Genomic DNA, 26,412 nt, shown 5'->3' on the forward strand with positions numbered 1-26,412 from the left:
TGATTAGTGGCATAGCCATGGACATTGCACCCCAGACCTTAGGCATATTGCATTACGCATATTAGGTCTTACATGCACTTCTTCTGCTTGTGAGCACGACTAGAGCACTTTTGAGCATGTAAGTTCTAAGTAATGGACCTAATGGTTGGTTTTCTGATAAAATTATTTATGAAAGTTAAAATGCTCATTTTTATAATTTTTCTTATTTTGTTGTGAATATAGATTCATACAAAAAAGAGGAATAGGCTTAATCAAAAGAGGCTCAATGATCTTGTATTTGTTCAATACAATCGAAGCCTCCGAGAAAGATTTACAACAAGGCATGCAAATCAAAAGCAGTTTGACCCTATTTGGTTTGATGATGTAGATGAAACTGGTGAATGGTTGACTAGGAAAGACCCCTCAAATGACTTGGTCTATGAAGGGTGTGATCTTACATGGACTCGAGTTAATGAAGCATTAGGGGCATCTGAAATCCTTGAAGGGTCAAATAGACCAAGGAGAAGTGGACATGGACATGGAAATGCAAGTGCAGGTGCAAGTAGAAGTAGAGGTAAAGGTGGAGGTGGTTGTGAGAGAGGCGAGTCTGGAAGACAAGATAATGGTAAAAATGTTATTTAAAAAGAAGAAGACTCGATGTGGGACAAAGATATGGAAGATAATGAAGATGAAGAAGAAGATATTGATGTTGAAGATGATCATGATGATGACAATGACAATGACAATGACAATGACAATGACAATGATGATAACGAGGATGAAGATGTTGATTATGGTGCTAATGATATTAGTGCATTCAGTGGAGGTGTTGGTGGTTATTACTTCTTAGATACTCCAATTAATTGGAGAATAGAGAATTTTCTGTGGAGACGATACCTTTCAAGTTTTAAACTTCATATTTATTTTTTTTGGACTTGTGGAGACAAATGATGATTTATACTTCTTCATTATAAGTTATTATGTTTTTTTTCATTTTTTAATGGTTTCATGGCTTTCATCTTATTATTTCTTAATTGGCTACTTCCTAGATCTTACATAAACTAGCAAGCATCAACCATGGTATGTATTTTAATCCTTAAAGGATTGATATTGCATTCTTATGAATTTTTTTTTATTTTTGTTGTAGTACTTCTTCATTTTTGTTGATGGCAAAGTTGATTTCTCATTGATTGACTAATTCTTTTAATTTGTTTTCTTATTGAAGGCAAAGTTGCAGAAAAAGGGATACTCAAGGTCAACACTCAATCATCCAAAAGGTATGGTTTTATGAAACTAAATTTTTAAATTACAAGTTTTTTTTTACTTTTTTAGTGTTGCCATGTTAGACTTGTTACTCTCACTTCACTTGCTTGATTGTTTATTTATTTTTATCATCCACTTGTTTGATTGCTTATTTCTTTTAATTCAAATGTTCATTTTTTATGTTTTCACATGAAAATTACACTTATATGAAAGATTTTATTAATTATGCTTAGTGTAATGTGTAGCTAGTAAGCAAATATAACTTATAAAATAGTTTAAGTCCTTTAGGAAGTGTAGAAACCTATAAATTTTATATTTATGGATTCCACCGCCTAGGCACCTAGGAGCCTGGGCGCCCTATGGTCGCCTAGTCTCCTTGACAACTATGTTGACATGTTATCTGTTAGTTTAGAAATGGCCATAAGGAGTCCTGAGTTTTCCAAAAGTATTTCAGAGAGGCTAGAACTTTGATCACTAGAGCAAATACATTCTTCAGATTGATTTGTGAGTCTCAATTAACCCACCCACATTCCCTTCTCTTGGGGGTTGAGGAGTTAAACCTAAAAAGTTGAGCGAGTTGTTTTTTTCGTTTTCAAATTGGCTGGAGAGGGAATTTGGAGTAGATGAAATCAAGGCAGCTTTGAAGGACCTAAATGGGGATAAGGCACCAGGCCTGGATGGATTTAATTTTAACCTCATCATAGCTTGTTGGAATCTGTTAGAGGAGGAGTTCTTGTTGATGTTTAAAGAATCTTTTGAGAATAAATCATTGGAGAGAATGGCTAATGATACTTTTATCACTCTTATCCCAAAAAAAGGAAGGTGATGTGGACATTAAAGACTTCAGACCTATAAGTCCGATTTGCAGCCCATACAAACTCTTGGCAAAGGTGTTGCCAATGCAAGTGAATGCATTGGCTCAAGAATTAAAAGTGGGAGAGCAGGTTTGGTGTCTAAGATTGGCATCAAGAAGGCATATGATCATGTGGAATGGGGTTGTTTGGGGGAATAGGAGGTTAATGGGTTTTGGAGAGAAATGGAAAAGTTGGATGTTTGCATGTGTCTCAACTATTTCTTTTTCAGTGCTCTTAAATGGGGTTTCCTCACAATTTTTTAAAGCTCATAGGGGTTTGAGGCAAGGAGATCCAATCTCTCCCCTTCTATTCGTGTTAGTTATGCAGATGTTAAATTTATTCTTTTCTAAACTCTAAAGGAGTTCAGGGGAGTTTCATTGAGGGTTTTAAAGTGGGGACAGGTTGCCCTTATATCTCCCATCTGCAATATGCTGATGATACCCTAATCTTCCTTTGATGCTTCAGTGCAGCAGGTCCTAAATTTAAGAGCTTTATTAGCAAATTTTGATCCATTGACAAGTCTGAAAGTGAACTTATTGAAAAGTATTCTCAGTGGAGTTGGTGAGGTGAGAAGTGAAATCCATTCAGATTGTGCTGCAGCATATGAGTCCAGATTAAGGGAGTTGCCTTCTTTCCTATTTGGGTATGCTGGTTGGGGCTAAATCCTCTTCAACCATCATTTGGAAACCAATCATTGAAAGAATAGAGAAGAGGCTGGATAGGTGGAAAGCAAAATATCTTTTGTTGGAAGAATTAGTCTTATTAGAAGTTACACTCATGGACATACTTATTAAAAGTTACATTTTAGTATAACACATAATGCATATTAATAAGCTTTTTTCTTATATATTTTGATTAGTAGATGGGTGGATTAGTTTTTCTTTGTTTGGGCCCACCTTTCCCACATGTGTTGGCAGTGTAAAACCCATGCTTTCAGCCCACAGGACTTGTTAGTAGGGAAAAAAACAAAATTAAAAGTCCATGCCCATAGGAATTTATTTGCCTTTTATGGATATCGGTTTTTGTTTTGATAGAAGCAGGTGGACATACAAAAGTTATATGGACCCACAATATTTAAATTTCCATTGATGACACAAGGGGTGTGTGGAGCCACCCACAAGATAAAGTTTTTTGACAAGTCACCTACAAGATAAGGTTTGCAGGGTGCAGCTTTAAAATAAGGTGTAGTTTTATTTAACTGGATGTACTGCTTGATAGAAGAAAGAGGAAGATATGCTATGGTATTGTACAAGCCTAAAAGAAGAAGAGAAGCGAAGGCTCAACTATGCATAATTGGTAACAGTGAACCTTGCACCAGTGATAAGGCGAATGTGTATAAAATACACAGAAGAAAGGTAATTGAGGGAAGAGTCTTGGCAGATTGCAGATTACCAAAATTATTTGAATCAATAATTAGAAAATAAAAATACAAATGCATCACAGGACCCAATAGAAAGGGGATTTAGAAAAAGAAAAAAGGAATCTATAAGAATATAGATAGAGAACAAGCCTGGGGGCAAATCCCTGCACTCCATTGTAAAATCTGACAAAGCATCCATATTTCTCAATTTTGGTGATCCACCCATGTGTAATTAATCCATCAGTAGCATCAGCATATGAACTAAGAATTCCCAACTTTGATTTCACCTGCAAAAGATCTCCGTTAAAATTGACTACACTAACATAAAGAACATGTTTCATAACAAGCATGCCTAAAAATAAAGGAAAACAAAAAACACCACAAAAAAATTCAGAAGTAGACAAAAAAACAATTTCATGTACCCACGAGTTGAAATTCACTGTAGACTAAACAATCAGCATTTCAAGTACCCACAAGTTGAAACAATCAGCAGCAAAATACACCTTTTGTTGATCAGAATCCATGAAGGAAAAATCAAGAAGAAAAACAGTTTATTACAAATAAACTGACACTTTCAGGTATGTCAGACAGTAAAGATCATCACTCCATCCTAGAACACACTAAGTAAAAAGAAGAAAGGTTCAATTGTAGGAAGGACAGAAAAATATCAGAAAATTCGGAGCTGGAGATAACCAGGAGAGCAACAATTGTTCAAATATAGAGGAAGAGTCTTTAAGGTGTTGAAAAACGTTGTACATCTATAATGTGCACATACATAAGTGCCATAGTGCAACCACGAAAATACAACTTCATGAACAATTTACAGACTTCAATAGGTAGATTATTTATATCTTTACACCAGGATACTTGATATTTGAACCCAACCTCCCATCCAATACAATCTATACTAAATTGACTTAGAAACATCAATTCCATGGTGCCATAGTGCAACCATTAAAAACATCAATTCCAAATAGAAGCTAACCCATGAGTACAAATGAAAGAAAGAAAATGCAATTGTATAGTCTACAATGAATCCCAAAGGCATATTTTGCTGCTGGGGTTTAGTCAACAATGAATTTTCTTCATGGTCTACCATTCATCAATCCCAAATAAAACTAAACTACTACAAGGGTAGCCTACCTTCAATATTGTAATTCAAATAATAATATGCTTTGATCATTGTGCACTGTATCTGTACTTTTTAGTGTTGATAGTTTAACTTGAATGTGATTGTTGTTATGCTCCAAGATTTTCATGTGTTTCTGTTTCATCTTTATTGTACCCACAATTTCTCACCTCACATTAATGAGGTAAGAGCCTACTTATTGCTTTTTACTTTTTATTTTCGTTTGTTTTCTTTTGGGGGCACAAAGGGACCTCACTAATAAAAGCAACCCTGGACAATGATCAATGTCCATACCAGTAGTGTTTTAAAAGGCGTAGGAGGCGTACGCCTGGAGGCAAGGCACTCCCAATCCTTTTCTTTCCCTTTCTTTTCTTTTCCTTTCCTTTCCTTTTTTTCTTTTTTCTTTTTTTTTTTTTTGTATCTTCATATCAAATGTGCATGAGGCGCAAGAGGTGTATGCCTCTAGCACGCCTCATGAGAAAAGCGCAAGAGGGCTACGCCTCTAGCACACCTCATGAGAAAAGTGCAAGAGGCGCACCTCATGCACATCTGATATGAAAATACAGAAAAAGAAAGAAAAAAAAAAAGGAAAGGAAAAGAAAGGAAAAGAAAAGAAAGGGAAAGAAAAGGAAAGGAAGGGAAAGAGAAGAAAATGAGATCCCCCCTTCCTTTTCATCCTCCTCATAACCTACGCCTCTTGCGTTCTGAATTACGCCTCATGCCTCTAGGTAGTGGAACGCCTCGCGTCACGCCTCCATGTTTTAAAACACTGGTTCATAATTGCCCTCTAAAGGGTCTAAGGTGCCTTAAAGGAGCTTTCAAGCCATTCAATAGATGCACTGGATTCTTCCAAATATGAAAATTTGTGCAGAGGCATTTTTAGAGTATGCTACAACTGATTGCATGATATGAGCATTCATGGCAAAACATATTTAAGGGTGTAAATTTTCATAATTTCCAAATGTGCTTTCTGTAAATTTCAAGTTTTAATGACAAATTTCAAAGTATGTCAAAAATCAGAATCATGTTTTTATTCCAAAACTGTTTCTAGACACCACATGACCTTAACAACTTTGGTAAGTAAACAACCACTGAGCTCTTAAACTGACAGAAAATTATATGATAATACAGAAGAATCAGACAACATACAAGTGTTTTCTTGTGTGTAACGGTGATTCTCTTGGACTTGCAGCCTAGCACACGAAACACTAGCTCAGCTCCAACCTGTACATGGATGTCAGCATAAAAAGTGTTTAGCTTCTGCATCCATGAGTGCTAGCAATATTACCCAATAAATAATAAATAAGGACAGTAGATTCTATATTATACAACAGAAAAGATCAAATGAATACATATTAAAAGAAATAAACCACAAGAATAGGGGGCTAAGAAATGACCTTGAATTTCTTCCCAGGCTTTGCAATATCAAATTCTGACATATGTGGAAGAGGACAAAGAGCCTTCACACCACTAGAGAACTGCACAATAGCACCAAAGCTCTCAACAGCGATGACCTTTGCCTTCACCACCATACCAGGTTTGACATCGGAGTGGGTGAATACCGATCCTTCAAAAGCACTAGCCTGAGAGAAGAAAGAAACCCCAGGAGGAGGGAGCAGCAAGCATTAAAAGTTAAAAATAAAAAAAAGACCAAATACTAGATGCCAAAGTAACTGGGGGATCTAACTTCTAAGCAGCTATCAAGTGACAGTTAAAAAATAATATACCAGGTAGAGAAAAAGGGAAGATAAGAAACTCATAAGGTGCTTGAAATTTGATTGTTAAAACAAATTTCACACTCCACTGCCAAACCCATTGAACAGTGAATTCCACAGTTGGAAACCTCTAATATTCCTATAATATTAGGTGAGTACCATCTAAATAACATCAACGGGAGATGGTTAACACCCTCTGCCGAATACTCTAACAATAACTAACACGTGTGTCTTAACTCTCACCTGAAGTTTAAGTGTGCAAAGTTCACTGTCCATGTATTAAAGAGTAACAAAGCAAGCAAGGAGTTAGTTATTTATTGACCCAACATGCAAAACTGCCTACAGTGCAGTCCAAACAAAATTGGCATTCAAATTTTCCACAACAGAACCCAGCCAATTCAAATAAGCTGTGAATATATCAGATCATTGTCCAGAACCAATTAGGTACCCAATCCGGTTGGACAGATTGCATTTCAGTATGACATTTTATTAAGAACATGTGATATGAGACTCTGACCCAAGCTCAATACAAAACCCAATTTTTAGGATTTGAATATATGTGGGTATCCAATATATTTAACCTGATAAGAATCAGATATGGGTGCATCCCATCCAAATCAAACCCATTGAAAACCCAACCCCTCCACTCAGAACTTCCACAGCTCCACTGACACTGTAGTAGGGTTTGCCACACGCCATACCTCATTACAAGTGTGGATTCGAACCTACAGATATAAGGCAGATTCTGTGTGTCCCAGTGGGTGGCAAGCACCATAAGCACCCTCAGTGTTTGAAAAGCTCAAGGCGCAAAAAAGGCACAGGGGTCAATTTGCGCCTGAGGCACAAGGCGCAAAAATACAAAAAATATGCTAAAAAATCAAAAAAGTGTCAGAATTTTCAAAAAATGCCAAAAAATCAAAAAAAATATTAAACATAATATTAAAAAAATATAAACTTAAATTTAATAATAATGTTTTAAAAAACCTATTATCTAAAATTAAAATATATAAACATAAGACGTAAAGCATACTCAAATGAGAATCTAAAAATAAAATCAAACATATGAAACATTTTCAAGCATGTAAAACCTCTAATCTCTTTTTTCACTCAATTACATTACTTCAAGTAGCTAATGTAATGTAAAACATATTACATTCCTGATTCTATGAGCCACCTTTGTGCCACGCCCCTCACGGCGCATACCCTGAAATGCGCCTCGCTTGTGCGCCTAGGCACGCCTTTTAAATCACTGAGCACCCTGTCACTAACTCAGACACTAACTAGGTCTAGCATATAGCACCTTACTTTCCCCAGGTCAAAGACATATTTGAACACCCCCCACCCAATAATAATAAAAATAACACTCACCCAGAAGTTGTGCACCTTGGATTGAAGTTTTCTAAATATTTACCCAATGGGTACAATCAAAATAAGCACTTTCTAAGCCTAACCAACATCAGCACAAAGAAACAACAATATTCATATACACAATACACAAAATATATAACTGCAGCTTAAATATATGAGAGCTGAATCCTACGAAGAAAGACATCAAAGTGTTATTTAATACAACCTTTAGGATCCCCATTGCCAATCCCTCTAAATGTCTGAAGCCAAGAACCCGAACACGAACTTGACTCCCTTCCCTGAACTTTTTCTCCAACTTTCGAACCTCTCCATCAGCCACATCAGATATCTAAAACGGAAATTTCAATAATCAAAACCATTATAGCTATTGATCTAAAAGGTAAAATAAAAGGAATTTCAAGGACAAGAAGAGTTCATAGAATAAACATACACTGACATATGCAGGAGTTGATACTGGAATAGAAGGAATTTCAAGCAAGAGGCCAAGACCCCTATCAACTCTAACTACTCGTGAACTATCATATATATCTCCAGCTTTAACATTCTACAAAACAGGATTAGTGATTAGTCAAAAAAAAGAGCAGCATGAACAAAAAAGAAAATGATAACTTTTTTTATGAATGAAAGAAAAAGATAACTTTAACAGAACATATAATAGAACAGTAACAATGAGATGCATAGAAGAGAAATTAACATGTGGATCCTGTTCCCAATGCATTTTATTAAGAAAAAAAAACCTATCCATAATGATGCAAAGCATGTCTTATTCCCCACTCCCTTCAAGTAGAGGTGATCATTTTCAGTGCCTGGAAGTTCTGAGCTTCTGCCTAAGTTTTATTTTTCCACAAGTTTCAGGGACGGGGCCGTTGGACCTGGACCCAACACTTTAGGCTTGGCCTGTCCCACAATAATACTATATAAAAAATTTATTATACTATATTTAGTATATACACAATATATGTAATAAAATATTATATTATGTAATATATAATAAATTTTACATATATATAATATTATATTATATATACAAACATTTATATAAAAAATTTTAACATAATATATATATATATAAATATTCATGAGTTGACACATGAATCAACTCACATGGGAGAAAATTACTTATTCTCTAGGGTTTATATAATATTATATTATATTATATATACAAACATTTTATATAAAAATTTTTAACATAATATATATATATTCATGAGTTGACACATGAATCAACTCACATGGGAGAAAATTACTTATTCTCTAGGGTTTATATAATATTATATTATATATACAAACATTTTATATAAAAAATTTTAACATAATAATATATATATATATAAATATTCATGAGTTGACACATGAATCAACTCACATGGGAGAAAATTACTTGATTCTCTAGGGTTTCTCCTTGTACATTGGAGAGACAAGCATGTATTGAAAACACATACACTATATTTTGTGTTATAGGCCCAAAGCTAGCCAAGCCCAGCTCAGCTTTGGTCTATGCAATATTTTTTCATGTATTATATATCATATAATTTAAAATTCTGTTATTTAATGCCTCGGGCCCATTGGCCAGCCCTGCCCAGGGTCTAGGCCAGGCCCAGAACCAACCCATGACCACCCCCATCCTCAAGCCATGTAAAAATACATATTGAGAAATAGACAACAGACAAGGGTATGAAAGGGTAAATACTCCTATTGGCATGCAACACTTCAATGAATTACAATACCTTACCCGCTTCAAAAAAAATAAAGAAAAGACAAAACTCCGTCCTCTCAGCAAACATTTCAAATATAAAAAAAACAATTTCTTTTTTTGAGCAAAGGCAAAGTTTAATTTTACTAATCAAAAAGTCCTTTGTACAATGAGAAGCTGTACAAAAACAAACCAGGACTTCAAAAATAAGGCCATCCTCAAAAAAAAAAATCTTTTTATAATAATAAAGAAAAAAGCACCCAAAATTTACATCTCTATAGACTCCATAGTCTCTACATTACGAGGCCTTTGTTTCCTTCTCTTGGATCAGCAGCTAGAACATTTTGCATGCATTCTTTCGACCTGCTTCAATTTCAGAGATCTTGGCAACTGATCTGGGGACAATTTTCCTCTCATCCACATACTCTTTCCCCGCCCACAAAGCAATAGAGTCCATCATATTCACACCAAGAAAAGCATTCCGTGCTTAAGCTGCACACTATACAGCAATTGATAATTTGAGATGTAGCAGATTAGCTGAGCCTTCAGCAAGGTGATCACTTGGCATGGAAGTAAAAATCCATTACAAAACCATCCCCCACTGAGCTAGCAATGAAAAACTAGGCATCAAATTGAAAAATACTGTCCTTTGCCTCACAGAGACTTAGTCAGTCTCTAATATTTAGCACCTTTTTTCCCTTGCAATTCTATACTTCTATTCTGTAGGTGTGATGCTGTGTGCTCAGAGGCTCAAGGTATAAGTTTGAGAATAAGTGATGAGTTGAAACACAAAGCATTGGATTGAAGTAATTGGTGTCTTGCCTTGTACTATATTTGAGTATTGGAGTCACCCAAATTGTTCAGGGACATTACAAGTTTGAGATGGTTGACACCACACCACCAAATAACAAATTTCAAAGAAACAATCTCTATTCACACATTTTTTTTTATCAATAACACTTTCATTAATTCATCAATAGAAAATTTACAAGTGGAAGGCAAACACACTTATCTTCCAAGAGTCACAGAGCTTCAAGAAAGGAAAAAAGAAAAAGACACTAACGTTACAGCTTAGTCCAAAACAATGAATCCCTTTCTGCCCCATGTTTAGCTAAACCATCAACTAGGGAATTAGCCGATCTTTTAATCCAACATGTCTTAACTTCCATCTCCCGCACCAGCCACTTGAATTTCCTCCTCTCATTATTGTACTTCCATAAATCGTTTTGATCTTTTAGTCAGCCACCCTATCACCACCTCTGAATCCCCTTCAATTATGAGTTTTTTATGTTCAATTCTTTAGCTTTCCGAACTCCTTCCATAACTGCAAAGATCTCAGCTCTAAGGGAGTCACCCACTCCAATTGGGCCTAAGAACAGAGCAGAGATGACCTCATTTTCATCCCTAAAAACACCCCCGATCCCCGATTGTCCCGGGTTTCCCCTACTACACCCATCAAAGTTTAATTTCAAGAATCCACTAGGTGGGAGAGGGGGAGGGTTGTCCAAGCCACACTCATTACTGACTTGGTCTGCTTACAATTTGCAATTTCACCCCACTTCCTCAACATGTCATCCACAGTGTAATCTGTGAATAGTTCCAAAGATTTCAGCCACTGTACCGCCCTAATATGTATGATAGCCCTCAGATCTGCTGCTACTCTCTGAGTTTCTGAGAATATCCTGGAGTTTATTTCTTCCCACAATGTCCAACATACTGCAGCCCTTAGGCCTCTCCACATTGTCCTTCCCCTTTTTATCCGCCACCTGAAAAAGGAAGGGGAGAAAAGGCCCTGCAAGTCTAATGGGGGGATCCAACTGCATCCAAATAAGGAGAAAGTCCAATCCCAAATTGACCTCGCGAAGTGGCAAGACACCAGTAGGTGAAAACAAGTCTCCCCATCCGCTTTACACAGAATACACCACTGAGGTGACAAGCAAGTATTGGGTCTCTTCTTTTGGAGTAGATCACCAGTGTTGATTCTTTCCAGATAGGCTTCCCAACAAAAACTACCAACCCTAGGGAGTTTAGCTCTGCACCAAACCTCACCAAAGGGAAAGGGGGAAGGGTAGGTCTGGTGGACTGACTTAAGACTTTGAAGAATGAGGCACAAGAGAAAATGCCATTGGGGGTAGGTGTCCAAATTATAGAATCCGCCCTAGTGGGGTCTAAGACAATGTTATCAATAAGTGCAATAAGGCTTGAAATACTATCGAAGTCCAAGTCTCTCAAATCCCTTCTTAGACCCAAGTTCCACCCAATCCCAGAAGTGGAAAAGGACGGGGTGGTGAAAGACGAGATCGGCTCTTTTTTAAATCAGAAAGAGCATTCAAAGACGGAAACTGATCCTTTAGAGGGGCGCTCCCCACCCAGGTTTGTTCCCAAAACTTTATGGAGTTACCGGAATTCAAGTCATACCTGATATTAGGGAAGAAAAATGGTAGCAGGTCATTCACGTATATAGCCTTCTTATAACAAAACTAACAAAGAAATGCTCAACTACACCTTCCTGAAAAGTAAAATACAATTTCCCATGTATTTATTAGTGACTACTTCATCAGGAATTCCTCTTTATGCATTCACATGGACATCACCATCTTCCAAGACTAACATGCCTTCAATTCCAAGGACAAGGACTGAGGTTTGGATGCAGGTAATAGATACAGGTATGGACATTGGTGAAGAAACAGGTGTGGATATGGGCACAGGTCAAGCTTAGGCCTGGTATGGGCTTTGTCTTGGGTATGGACATGGGTTATGGGCTTTGACTCAGGTCTAAGTTTGATCAAAATTATGGGCTTGGGCCCTGCTATGGTCCCTCATAAGGGGTTGAGAGTTGAAACATTGAGCTAGGACTTTGATTTTATGGCCTTGAAAAGGAATTTCTACACATATAGAACCCAACTAATGGATCACTCGGCTGCACATTTAGGGCTAGCTTAGGAGCCTGGAATCCATCCTTGCTTGTAGCTAAAATGCTGATTTGTGCTAGCATCATGGTGTTTTCTAATCTAATTAAATGTTTCTTCATCAACAAAAAAAAAAACATTAAAGATCAAATGTAAGATTAGTGTGTGTATAAAACCTTAAGACATGCATCCAAAAATTATCAGAGCCAAGGCACCAGTTTGCCCTTGCATCAAAAAGGTGCTTTTTCTTTTATCATATTCTGTAAGTGTTTTAACTTTGGTGTTCAGGTCATTTTGAAAATCTAAAGGAGCCTCCACTGCAAATTTTTTATATTGCAGCTCATCAAACACAAGAGCCATCCATATTATCTCCCCCCTTCCAAAAAAAAACATCCTTTTTCAGTGTAATAGAAAATTATGGTTCGATTAGTTCAGCAGTCAAAACAACAAACAGTAAAACTTGTAAAAATGGTCCCCAGTAAACTGCAATAACATTGGAATAAGGCTAATAAGCCCATCTGGATCCATTTGAGAGTTCTTACAATCTAGATCTAGAGTGTCATTGACAATCTGAAAATGCTATTTTGGAAGTTAGTATTTCTTTGAACAGCCTTAGAACATACCGCCGGAGGAGTCTTGTTACAAAGAAGGTGAGGATTCATTGTTAGACCAACAGCCCTGCTTGATGGATCAATAAATAATATCCGAGCATTAACCTGAACCATTAAAAAGAAATTAATAAACAATGGTATTCATTAATGAAGAATAGAAATTAATAAATAAACAATAGAAACATTACAAAGAAAACTAAAGAAATTAGAAGAGACCATAACTCAACCCATGTTAGTAACAGTGCAACCAGAAAAACCATTTCATACATGGACAATATAGCACCAACAATAAGATACCTGTTGAGCTCGCAATTGCTTGATAGGAGAACAAAAATTTAAAAAAAAAAAACAATCATAAAAACTAAGATATTTGACGCACATTCTACAAGCCACTGGTGTTTGGAAGTATGGAGTTTGATACATACGATGTCTAATTGGATCTTATTGGAATAAGAGCTTATTTTTATATCTGAACAGTATAAATCCAAAGACTAATTCAAGTACCAAATTGAAGTCCTTGATCAGAGTGGCACTTGCAGTTTTCTAACTTTAACTTAGGTATGATGGGCATTCTTATCAGTATTAATCAGAGTAAAGGAAACATATGAGATGTTACCAAACATATCGTTTATTTATGTTAAAGGAAGCAATAGTATGCACCACAAACAAGTGATAAGTGGTGACCCAATCATTTATTAATCAGAGCAAATTTTCAGATACGAGTGGACCTTTCAGAGATGTTACCAGACATATTGAGAGAGGGATGACCATTTATCTGATTAGTTTCGGACATAATTAGCAATGTTTCAGATTTCCAAACACCACCAAGTGGACAATCAAATAAATTACCTTCTTATTTTGATTGTAGTCATCCTTCCAGATTGTGGCAGGAAAAGAATTTTGTAAATGAAAAATATCAACCTGCATATCATTAAAATGAGGTCCAACCAAATTAATAGCTGAAGTAGAAAGACATCACAATCTCAAATCCATCCATTTATCTCCAGCAATTCATATTGCAGCAACATTGCAAAACTTACAGTTCCTGTAAAATATGTAAGGAATGATAGCATAATTCCATTTTCAAGGGTTGACTGTACGCGAGCATTAACCATCATGCCTGGAACTAGAAGATCAAGTGAGATACCCTTAAGATCCTTGATCTGAGGCACATAACAAAAATCCAATATCAAAATAGGAAAAAAAAACATGGCAAATACAAACGACATACAATGAAAATACATAAACCATGATAAGAGTAAGACTCAATTGATTAAAAAAACATTTGGCATACCACACATTTAGACACCACATCAGTATCAGAACTCAGATAAACAACTTTACGAGACTTATCGATGCTTCTAACAACCCCTTGTACAAGTTGTCCAGAGTTCAGCTTTATCTCACCACCATCTGTAAAAAGCAGAGTTACAAGAAAAGAGAGCAATAAAAGTATTCAAGCGTGAAAAGATGTTATAACATACATGAGAATTTTTTTTTGAAGAAGAAGAAGAATATTAAGAACAAAAAGGAACAAGACCCTATAGACCATACAAGGCCATTATAATATGCATGCACAAATGGAGAACATTTAATATGCGGATAATGATCTTGCCTTGAGAATTCTCAAAGCCAAAATCCCAATAACTTTCATGATCGAGAGTGATAAAGCTACAGAGAAATTTAATATAGAAATGTTTAATTTCTTTTTCTTCTTTCAAGTTTTAACAGATGGGACTACCAGCTTACTAAATGTTCATAATCATCTATCTTTTTTTTATAGAAATTCATAATTGCCCATCTGGATCAATCTTTGCGATAAGAGATGCCATAGATGCTACCATGGGATGGTAGGTATAAAAACTTCATGTTCACCACATGTATTGCCAAGCTATTGATACATGCAAATATGAAGTTAGACTTCACTGTATGATACATAACATAAATTCTGGCTTAAGTTTGTCGTCACAGAAATAAACCACTGAAGAAGGATAACTCAAATTGCTGGAGAAGAAGATAGGCAACAAAAGAAAGTAAAATAGAGAACGTTGGAACCAGAAGATAAAATATAGATAAATCTTGAAAAGGAAAAGTTATTCTCTCCCACCCTTAAGTCACCAGCCCTCATGTCCAATTTTTAAGGCCCCAGTGAAAGGGATCAAGAGGTGTAAAGGCCAGAAGATCTCCCTCTAGGATCCCCTAATGCAAAATGGCTTGAGGTACTGCTATCAAATTAATTAGGAATAGTTTCAGTATGCTCCATTAAAGATTTCTTCAGGGGCTTCTGGTTGACTTGTTAACTTTGTACTGAGTTTAGAAGTCTGACGCTAAATCCTGTTCCTGTCCTTATAAGGTCGGGATATCATAGGTTCCCCCTGATATTCAGATTAACATAACAGTTATTTTCTTGGAAACCTGTGCCCATTCAATATAGAAGGAGTCTTAGGTCTATCTAGGAGAAGAAACACCATTAGAGCATAGAGATTAGGAATGATTCAGAGATTAAGAACTCAACAAAGCCTTATCATGGTTTTCAAGCAAGTCCTGTTTTGCTATTTCATCACATATGAAATCAGATAAGCAAGCCTGTTTTGAAATTCCATTATATCATAATGAAAGCAATTTTTGTTTCAGGCAACTACCATTTAGAGGAATTTATTGGTGAAGCCCCATGGTAGCTATCCCAAAGCATCAAGACATCAAGGCTGAGCATCCTATATAAGCCTAATTGAACATCTCATACAGAATAATGCATTAATGCCTAGATTGTCTAACCATAATGTCAATGTCTTAAGGGAGGAGTATGTTGCCCCCTTCAGTGTTCTAAGGCCATATTTTCCTCTTGTGATTTTTCCACCTCACCTCCCCCCAAATCAAAACAAAAAACAAAAACAAAAGGAAAGAGGCGATATTGATGCAATGAAACATATCCTCCAGGCATTTACCAGCTTCTCTTTTTATCGGCAAAAATCCAGTGAAGGAAGACAACCCAAAATGAAGAATGAAACCATGGTCTTCAATACTTTTCACATATGCTGTCAGCACCTACAATTTGCAAACAGTGAATCAGAAATTTCCAACCATCTTAAGCAAGTTCCTATTAGTAACATCATAAAAGCTAACCTGCATGATAAAGAAGAAAGAAAAAAGTTCTAAATACTACGAATTAAAGACAAATCATACATCTTAAGAAAGAAGCAGAAGTTCCAAATAGTATGAATAGAACGCAAATCATACATCTTAAGCAAGATGAAAGCATAACCAGTTAAAGATTTTTACCAGAGTAACCACTGATGGTTTTATTTTAAGTAAAGTAGTTTTTGTAGCTGCAAGGCTTTGGTTGCTTACAGTCCATAACCACAAAAATCAATCTCCAGAAAGAAAAAATATATATATAGACAAACAGACATGTCAGGTTAAAATCTTTTGATACTTTTCATATTTTTGAATTTTTTAATAACTTCTTATTAGGGATGCCAATGGGTCGGGTTTGGTACAGGTTTGCCTCAACCTGAAAATGACCTGAACCAACCTAATCCTGTTAGAGGAAAAATATGCATGGAGGGGTAATATATAAGTGGAGATTTCTGGGCCATGGCTGCCCTTGGGTCCCCTCGGGTCCCCCTGGCTCTGCCCCTGTTCGGAATGTAAGCAAAGAAAGCAATGCTCACACACATCATCTGATACTTTTTTTGAAGAATAAAAGAGAAAGAATTTCATTAATTGAAAAAAGAAAGTACAACAGGAAGTTGATAAGAAATCACCTGAGAACAAACAAACAACCAAAGGCAACCCAAACTAATGACAAGAAAGACTACCAACCACAAACCCCCACAATAAAAGCAATTAAAAATAAACAGAGATCCACTCACAACAAGCACCATTATAGAATCTTCAAGACTAAAAACACAAAGTGAAACTTCAGCGAAAGAAACTTCTCTGAACCCTTGTCTCTGTAGAGAACCCTGATGTGGACCCCACTGATGCAAAACCCTAATCTTGAGGATCCGAAACTTCTTCTGATTCTTCCTGATCACTGGAACTCACCCAGGCTTCTACAATCTCCTTAGTAGCAGTTGCACACTGCCAGTAACCTTCAAGAATCAGCCGATCCACCTTCTCTGTTGAAAAACTTCCAAACCTAGGAAGTTCTCATGTAGTCGGCCTGATTAGACTAGCATAAGAACTCCTAGGTCGGCTCTGATACCAAGTAGCCGATCAAGACTACAATCTGTCTTGAATTAAAAGGAAACAAATACAAATTTGAAGAGAAGAAGAGAAGAAGTACTCAAACAGGAATTCAGAAGAGAGAGAAAGAGAGGGTCTTGACCACTGCCGACCCACTCTTATGATTTATATAAATGTTTAACTAACTGTAAAAGGGCTGAATTGCCCTTGCTTACATGGCAAAAAGAATAAAAGAAAACTAATAATAAAACTGAAATAACTACCAACTAATTCACTATCATAACTAATATAACTAACTGAAATATTACTGCCATACAAACCCATGCCCTAAATCACCCCCATTCTAACTTTCTCCACCTTCTCTGACCATCAATTTCTTTGACCTCTCTTCCTTACTCATCTTTTCAAACTCCTCAAAAGCTTTCCTGCCAAACTCCTCTCCTACCCAGAAAAACAACCCAAGCCCCATACCCACCTCAACATCTCAGTTAACAAGATCTTCAATGGGAACACTTCCTTGCCTCGGCACCTTATCATCTGGAGACAAATCCCAAGTCCTTATCTCGGAATTTGATTCTTTTCATACTTTGGGATTTTTGGCGAACTTCTTATATTCAGAATCTAGGCATGGAAACCAAGTTCTAGCATATAAGGACTACAATGTGGACCATCCTAAACAGCAACAAGCAAATTTAAGGGTGTTAAGAGGCCAGTACAATTCCAACCATATAGGTAAGAGACCTGGGAGGCTTGAGTAAGCTGTGGTGTGGTGATTGAAAAGGAACTCAAGAAATCATGGACTTCAAAAACTAATAACATTAAAGGTAGAAAAAGGAGTAAGGGAGATCAGATCAAATTTTAGTATGATGAGACACATGACAACAGATTCCCTCATCTTTCTTTTCTTTTATGGATAACTTGATGGTTTTATTCAATTTGTGAATAGAAAATAGAATATGTATAAAGATGGTTGTACCAAAACACACCCACTACATTCCCTCCAATTAGGATACGGCATTACCCTGTTCCCTACTAGTGATCCCCCAAAATAAATGATCCCAACTGGCCCTTTATCTCACAGAATCAGCCATGCTGCTTGCTATTCTGCTTCATCTTTCTTTCTAGATTTTCAGTTACACCCAGCAAATTAAGAATTTATAGAATATCAATCTACTCATAAAAAATAATTGGGAAATTTAGAGTTCAGTCCACCTCAGGGATATTTATTAGGTTTTTGGATTTTATTTACCAACAACTCCACCTATGTATGATTCACTACCCCTCAAATTTTGATTCATTCCCCACCTGTTACTGTTCCAACTGTAGTAAAACTTATGGGTGGACTGAACAATAAAAAAACAAAACAATAATAGAAAATGTAATAAATAGATGTTAGCAGCAACTACAAATTGGTAGCTGAACATGGTTTAGATTCTGACATTAAGAAATGCCACTGATTCTCAACTCAACTCAACTAAGCCTTGCCCACTGATTGAGTGATGAAATTACTTTTACAAAGTCTTTTTTTATGAATGAAAATAATTTATTAATCCAGAAATAATAAGGCAATACAGGAAACCCAAAAAGAGGCATGAGCTGTTACCTCTTCTAATAAAGTACTGCATCAAATTAAAACAGAGATAGCCCGAAGTAAAATTACAAAGCAGCCCAAAATAAATGTTCCCTTAAAGCCCCCTGCTTAGCTAACCCGTCCGCTAAGGTATTTGCTGATCTTCCCACCCAAAGAGGGGTAACAGTCATGTTCTTGTGAGCCAGTTAACCTTCCTCAATAAATCTCTGTGTCGCCACATAGCTGAAGCTGGTTCTGTCAACCATCCCACAACATTCTTAGAGTCTCCTCCAACTACCAATCGCTGAACTCCTAGTTGTTCTGCAATCTGAATACCTTGTACCACCGTTAAAATCTCAGCTCTATTAGAGTCTCCTACCCCCATGGGGCCTGAAAACAAGGCTAAGATGTTGCTCTCTGTATCTCTCAGCACCCCTCCTATCCCCGATGGGCCTGGATTTCCTTGGTTGCTTCCATCAAAGTTCAGCTTTACCCATCCTTCAAGCGGAGGGATCCACACTGCAGATTCCTTGTCCTTCCTTGAATGGATGTTAGCCACCTCTATCCGGTTTCTCCAAATATCATCAAAGGAAAAAGTATGAAAGAAGTCCATTGTTCTCAACTAGTGAATGGCCCTAGTCAAGATACAATCCTCAACAGCCTGAATGCTTCTTTCCTTTTCCTTGAACACCCTTGCATTCCTTTCTTCCTAGATTGTCCATAAGGTGGCTGCTCTAATACATCTTCACATCATTTTTCCTTTTTTTGCAGGCCACACAAATAAGGAAGGATCAAACAGCTGACTTAAGCCTGAGGACAGATTCCATCTGCACCCAAACAAAGAAAAAATCCAACTCCAAATAGCACTAGAAAAGGAACAAAATACAAGTGGGAGCAACCCTCACCACTAGCCCTGCAAAGTACACACCAGTTGGGGGACAAACACATGAAAGGCTTTTTCTTCTGCAAGCAAACCAAGGTATTAATCTTTCTATAAAACACCTCTCAGCAAAAAATAACAATTTTAGGCAGAACAGGTCTAGACCAAATCTCCTTGGGTGGAAAACCCCATGTGTTATGGGCCCGAGAATAGGATCTCGTCATGGGTCGGTCCACGGGGAAAACCTCTTGTTTTCCCTTGTTCCTCCCTTTTCTTGAGGAACCTATTTTGGCGCCTTAATGGCGATTTGTTCAAGAGATCACCAACTCTCCTCACTCTTTTCTTGACTGAAATTTTCAATGCCCTTATTCAATATTCTCAGCTCCTTAAATAGGAGATTACAACAGATAAGAGTCCTACTTTTAGGAAGACTCCTTACCAATTAGGAAGACTCCCTACTAATCTATCCTACTGAACTGATAAGATAAGACTCCCTTAATCTATCCTACTGAACTGATAAGATAAGATAAGACTCCCTACTAATCCATACTACTGAACTGATAAGAAAAGAACACTGAATAGATAAGACTCCTACTAATCCCTAATTCTGAAAGCAGATAAGATAAGAATAATGAATAGATAAGATAGGATGAGAACACTAAATTGCTGCTGCTGAGAACACTAAATTGCTGTTGCTGCTGTACTAAATTACTGTTGCTGCTGCCGGCGCCCACATCACCCTGACTTAGAGAACAGCAAAGGGACTTAAAAAAGGAGGCACAAGAGAAGTAACCTTTTTGATGAGGGGACCATAATCTCAAATCCAAACTAAGAGGGTCTAGAAAGACACTGCCAAGAAGAGACAACAGATCTGAAACACTGTTAAGTTCATCACCCCTCAAACCTCTTCGAAAACCATAGTCCCAACTTAAGGATGAGGGTGAAGTAGGAGATCGGAGAAAATGAGAGATAGCTTTTTCCTTGTAAAGGGAAATAGAATAAGGAGACGGGAATTGGTCCTTAAGGGCAACAGTACCCACCCAAGTGTCTTCCCAAAATAAAACAGAATTACCAAAATTGACATCATACCTGACAAGGTTGAGAAATTGAGAGAGAACACTCTGGATTGCTTTCCAAAAGGAGATGCCAATGTTGCTTGACGTGATACACTCGCATCCCATCCATTTTCCAGTCTGCCATCACTTCATACCACAAGCTCTCCCTTTCTCTGGGCTACCTCCACAACCATTTTCCTAAGAGAGCTTTATTCTTGAGAGTTAACCTTCCTAGTGTAGAGATTCAATAACTTGATGTACCTTATTAGTATAGTCCCTGTTGTATATTACTTTTACATCTTATTCCTCTTTTCTCTTTCAGCCCTGTATAGGCATGGTATCAGAGACTCTTTGAGGTGGGGGTCATTCATTCTTGACACCTCTAAGGTTATTCGTGTTCTTTTCCCTATTCGGCCAAGAGTGTTGACATGGTATCAGAGCAGGTTGCTCTCTGATCTATTTTCTTGCTCTCTTGAACCTTACTAGAAGCAATAAACCTGTCGTATTAGGATTGTCTTGATCAACCCTTTTCTGTTCTTTCTTCTTTGCGCAACCAGCAGAAGATATTTCTTTAGATCTCTCTTGGGAGACATTGGTTTGAGGCCAAACTTCAGATTTGGTGTCACCTAGACCTGATCTATTCTCCCTACAAACAGCATCTGATTTGGTGAAGTTTTCGAAGGAGTTCTGATCTTCTTCTTGGGGTGGCAACACTGTAGAGTTTCCTTTTTTGGATTGCAACAGTTTTGGACTTCAGATCTCGTGTCGCCTAGACCTGATCTATTCCACCTACAAACAGCATCTGATTTGGTGAAGTTTTCAAAGGAGTTCTGATCTTCTTCTTGGGGCGGCAACACTTACAATTTCCATTTTTGGACTGCAACCTTTTTTGGACTTCAGGCCTTCAACATCAGCCTGCAATTTAAGTTTTTCTCTTCAGATGGAAGGGTTCTTTCAAGCTCTCCTTAACCCTACACTCAGTTTCTGGTTTGGAGTTTTTAAGGATTGCCTCAATCAGCATAAGATACCTCCCTATTCGTGAAGAAGACGGCTGATGTGTTGGTAAACCACATATTTCTCTCAGTCAGCTGACTCGATCAACCTATAACCCTAGATCTGGTGTTGTCCTAGGGTTTTCTTGCCTCCCATTTATTTGATCCAGACTTCATATTCATATTTGAAAGGCCTTAGACTCGACAGTCTTAAAAACTTGCCTTTTTTGGATTGTCATCTTCTTGATTGCTGAATTTAGTTATCTCTGGTATCCTTGTGCCTGGACTGCTGTTTTCTTGCTAAAATGGCCCCCGATAGTGGCAATTCTTTTGTTAAAGGTGATTCTCCGGCATCTATGGTTGAGCAAAACATTCGACAACTGGTAACATCTGCTATTCCTTCTGCTCTTTCTGTTATTGGCTTACCCGGTGATCTTTCTGATTATTGTGCTTCTCCTTTTCATATTTGGATCATTGACTCTGGAGCTACCAACCACATGACAGGAGCCTACCCTAACCAACCAAGTAACCTTATTAAAACCCATCACAAACATATTGTTACTACCAATGGTGAAAAGTTAAACATCATTGGTAGTAGTGATCTATCTCTTAAGCTTTCACCCACTACATCTTTCCCTCTTACCAAGACCCTTCTTGTTCCTAATTTCACTACAAACTTGATATCTATTGGCCAATTAATTGATGAAAGTAACATTCTCATTTTCTCTCAGGATGGATGTTTGACTCAGGACAAGAACACTTGGAAGGTGAAAGGGAAGGGGCACAGGCTGGGCCATCTGTTTGCATGGAAATTCGAGAAACATCAAACAATAGCATCATCAGTTTATTTCAATTCCTCCACTTCTAGTTCCTTTCTGAATCATAGAAATAATGTTTGGGAGTTATGGCATAAACATCTAGGTCATTTACATTCTGAAAAATTAAAATTTTGGTTTGATTCTGGCCTTACTAAGAATAAAGTTCCTTCCTTGCACACCTTTGACACATCTTGTGTTTCTTGTTGCTTAAGTAAGAGTCGTACCTTACCTTTTCCTCACACATCTGAGCATGCTACCTCTCCCTTCGAGCTTATACATAGTGATGTCTGGACTGCTTCTGTCTCTTCTCGGCTTGGATACAAATATTTTGTCATTCATTGATGATTGTACCAGGTACACATGGATATACTTTCTTTGCCACAAGTCTGAGGTGTTCCCAACATTTAAGTTGTTTCATGCTATGGTGCGGGTTCGGTTTCAATCACAAGTGTGTATTCTCCGTTCAGATTCAGGAGGAGAATACACTGATGGACATTTTTTATCATATTTGAAGGATCAAGGAATACATGTGAAACGAAGTTGTCCAAATACTCCTCAGCCAGTACAACAGTGTTTTTGATCAACTACATTCCTTCCTCAGTTCTTGGTAATATGTCTCCCTTTCAGAAGTTATTTGGTCGTTCTCTAGATTTATCTATGCTTCATGTCTTTGGAAGTGTGTGCTTTGTCCATCTTCCCTCTCGTGAACGTTCTAAATTGTTTGCACAGTCTGTCATGTGTGTCTTTGTGGGTTACAGTCCTGACCACAAAGGATTTCTTTGTTATGATCCCTCTATTCACCACATCCGTATATCACGTAATGTTGTTTTCCTTGAGCACATTTCATTTTTTGTTGGAATTGCTAGACTGTCTGCACCGTCCGTTTCTATTTTGCCAAACTTTGATTTACAGGATGCTCCACCTCCTTCTGCTGAGAAGGACTTTCTCATCTTCTCTCGCAAGTGGTTGCGTGCTCCAGCCCCTGCACCTGCGACTCTCCTTCCTTCTAGTTCAAATCATCATCCTACCACTGCTCCTGTAAGTGATACCTCTACTTTAGACACTCTTCATACTTTTGTTCCTCTTTGTAGTTCTACTCATATATCTAGACCTCCTGACCGCTATGGTTTTCCTTCAAACCATAGCTCTGTCTGTTGTCCTATCCTCGACAGATGTTCCTCGCTCCTACCAAGAAGCTAATAGTAGCCCTCATTGGAAGGATGCCATGGATGCAGAGATTCATGCTTTACATGAGAATGACACTTGGGATCTTGTGCCTGCTCCTCCAGATGCATCCATTGTTGGGAGTCGTTGGGTTTACAACATTAAGCCAAAGCCTGATGGATCTCTTGATCGATACAAGGCACGTTTAGTTGCCCAAGGATATAGTCAGGAGTATGGTAATGACTATGAAGAAACCTTTGCTCCTGTTGCAAAGATCACCACAGTCTGTGTTCTCTTAGCAGTGTCTATTGCTCAGTCTTGGACCATATGCCAACTTGATGTGAATAATGCCTTTCTTCATGGTCAGTTAGTATATCGCCTCCTCCCGGATACTGCAGTGATCCTTCTTTAGTATATTGCCTCAAAAAATCTCTATATGGTCTAAAACAAGCTCCCCGGGCATGGTTTGAACGTTTTCGTGATGTTGTTGTTGTTGTTGTTGGATATAGCCAAAATTCTTCTTATCACTCTTTAGTTGTTAGGCAACGACCTCAGGGTATTACCATTCTCCTACTATATGTTGATGACATGTTGTTGACTGGGAATGATGCTGAAGGCATTCGTAAATTGAAACTATTACTTCATAATTCCTTTCACATGAAGGCATTCGTGATCGAGGGTATTTTGTTTGTCAGCAGAAGATTATTCCTTTCACATGAAGGCATTCGTGATCGATGATATTTTGTTTGTCAGCAGAAGTATGCCCCTGACCTTGTTAAACTTGTTGGTCTTAATGATGAAAAGCATGTTGATACACTTATGGAGCTAAATCTTAAGCTATCTAAATCTGAAGGTCCATTACTTCCTGATGTTGCCTTATATCGCCAACTTGTGGGGTCCCTCATTTATCTCACTATGACTCGACCCGATATATCTCATGTTGTACAGGTTGTTAGTCAATTTGTTTCTGCTCCTCGTCAGCCTCATATGACTGAGGTTTATCGCATCATTCGATATGTTAGAAGCACAACTTCCCAGGGACTGTTCTTCTCCTCCTCTCCTATTCAATTGAGAGCATATGTTGATGTGGATTGAGCTGGTTGTCCAAACACTCGTAGGTCCACGTCTGGGTGGTGTGTTTTTATGGGTGATTCACTCATCTCTTGGAAGTGTAAGAAACAACAAACAACCTCCAAGTCTTCCACTGAAGCAGAGTACAGGGCCATGTCTTCGGTTTGCAGTGCGATTGTTTGGTTACAGTCTCTCTTTATGGATCTCAGCATTCAGGTTCCTACTCCTATTCCTCTCCATGCAGACAATGCAAGTGATATCAAAATTGCATCTAACCCTGTCTTCCATGAGAGGACCAAGCACATCGAGGTGGACTGCCACTTTATCCGAGATATCTTCACTAGTGGGTCTATATCGCTTCCTCATGTAGCCTCGGACATGCAGATTGTCGATACCTTCACCAAAGCTATGACTAGAGTTCGACATCTCTTTCTTATAGACAAACTGATGCTTATGTCAAGGCATCAGTTTGAAGGGGGTGTGTAGGGGTGGATTCGAGCCGAGCCGAATAGTACTAGGCTCGAGCTCGGCTCAAGAGTATTCTACAAGGCTCAAGCTCAATTCGAGCTAGAACCTTGAGCTCAAGCTCGGCTCGAGTAAAAAATGCATAAGCTCGACCTCGGCTCGGCTCAAGATCGATTTTGAGAAATTTTTATAAAAATAAAAATTATATATAAAAAATTATTTTATATTTAAAATATAAAAAATTATAATATTTTTATTATATATATATATATAATTTTCTATAATTTTATTATATACATATATATTATATATATTAAATATCAAATATATATATATGTATATATATATATACTCGAGTCGGCTCGCGAGCCTCACAAGTCGAGCTCTAGTAGGCTCGAGCTTGACTTGTTTAATAATCAAGCCACTGAATTGGCCTCGAGCTCAAGCTCGGTTGAAATCGAGCCAAGCCGAGCTCGAGCAGCTCGTGAAAAGCTCGGCTCGTTGCCACCCCTGCAGGTGTGGAGACTCAATAACTTGATGTACCTTATTAGTATAGTCCCAGTTGTATATTACTTTTACATCCTATTCTTCTTTTCTCTTTCAGCCCTGTATGGGCATTCTTGTAATTGTACATATCTTTTAATATATAAGAGACTCTTTGAGGTGGGGGTCATTCATTCTTGACACCTCTAAGATTATTCTTGTTCTTTTCTCTATTCAGCCAAGAGTGTTGACACCTAGTCCCAGTCCACCTTCCTCTTTACTCCTACAGACTATTTCACAATTGATTAAATTATCTTTCTTTTCCTCCCCTGGCTCCCAAAGAAATGTTCTCATTAATCTCTCCAACTTCTTTAGCCTCCCTATTAGAAATCCTAAAAACGGAAAGAAAATATATTGGTAGATTTGCTAAGGTGGCTCAATAAAGTCACTCTACCCCCTAGATGTGGTTTTCTTTTCCAATAAGCTAATCTTTTCTCAAACTTTTCCAAAATTGGGATGCAAAAACTACTCTCTTTTGGGTTTGCCCCTAGGGGAAGACCTAGGTACTGCAAGGGCCAAGAAGAAACGGGACAAATCCACTTGGACCTCCTAGGGAAAATCCACTTGGACCCTTCATTGGAAGACTCTAGAATTTGGGTAGGCTCTCCAAACGACCTCTTTTATTGCTCCTCTTTCTTCAAAATACTTGCTTCCCCCAACCTTCTAGGTGGGGTTTTCCCTATAAAGGAAATTTGGTGCAAGCCTATTCCCCCAAAAATCCAAGCCTTCTACTGAGAAATATTCCTTGGTAAGGTAAACACTTGCGATATGCTACAGAAAAAAAG

At 37.7% G+C, this 26,412-nt stretch overlaps 1 protein-coding gene across 2 annotated transcripts in view; it reads right to left on the reverse strand.

The window, feature by feature from the left end:
* LOC148844570 (RIBOSOMAL RNA PROCESSING 5) overlaps positions 1-26,412 on the reverse strand; it is a 71,796-nt gene that overhangs the window by 39,799 nt on the left and 5,585 nt on the right. For both annotated transcript variants that reach the window (XM_088953069.1, XM_088953068.1), the window contains exons 5-14: positions 15,827-15,926; positions 14,176-14,294; positions 13,922-14,044; positions 13,731-13,802; positions 12,894-12,986; positions 8,099-8,212; positions 7,874-7,996; positions 5,983-6,168; positions 5,735-5,809; positions 3,607-3,743 (exon numbers count right to left, since the gene is read on the reverse strand). In XM_088953069.1, the coding sequence (XP_088809195.1) occupies positions 3,607-3,743; positions 5,735-5,809; positions 5,983-6,168; positions 7,874-7,996; positions 8,099-8,212; positions 12,894-12,986; positions 13,731-13,802; positions 13,922-14,044; positions 14,176-14,294; positions 15,827-15,926 (1,142 nt within the window). The remainder of the gene's footprint in view (positions 1-3,606; positions 3,744-5,734; positions 5,810-5,982; positions 6,169-7,873; positions 7,997-8,098; positions 8,213-12,893; positions 12,987-13,730; positions 13,803-13,921; positions 14,045-14,175; positions 14,295-15,826; positions 15,927-26,412) is intronic.

Source organism: Nelumbo lutea, chromosome 7 (assembly GCF_056320005.1).
Source record: "Nelumbo lutea isolate HS-2025 chromosome 7, American lotus-T2T, whole genome shotgun sequence".
In the NCBI taxonomy this organism is placed as follows: Eukaryota; Viridiplantae; Streptophyta; class Magnoliopsida; order Proteales; family Nelumbonaceae; genus Nelumbo; species Nelumbo lutea.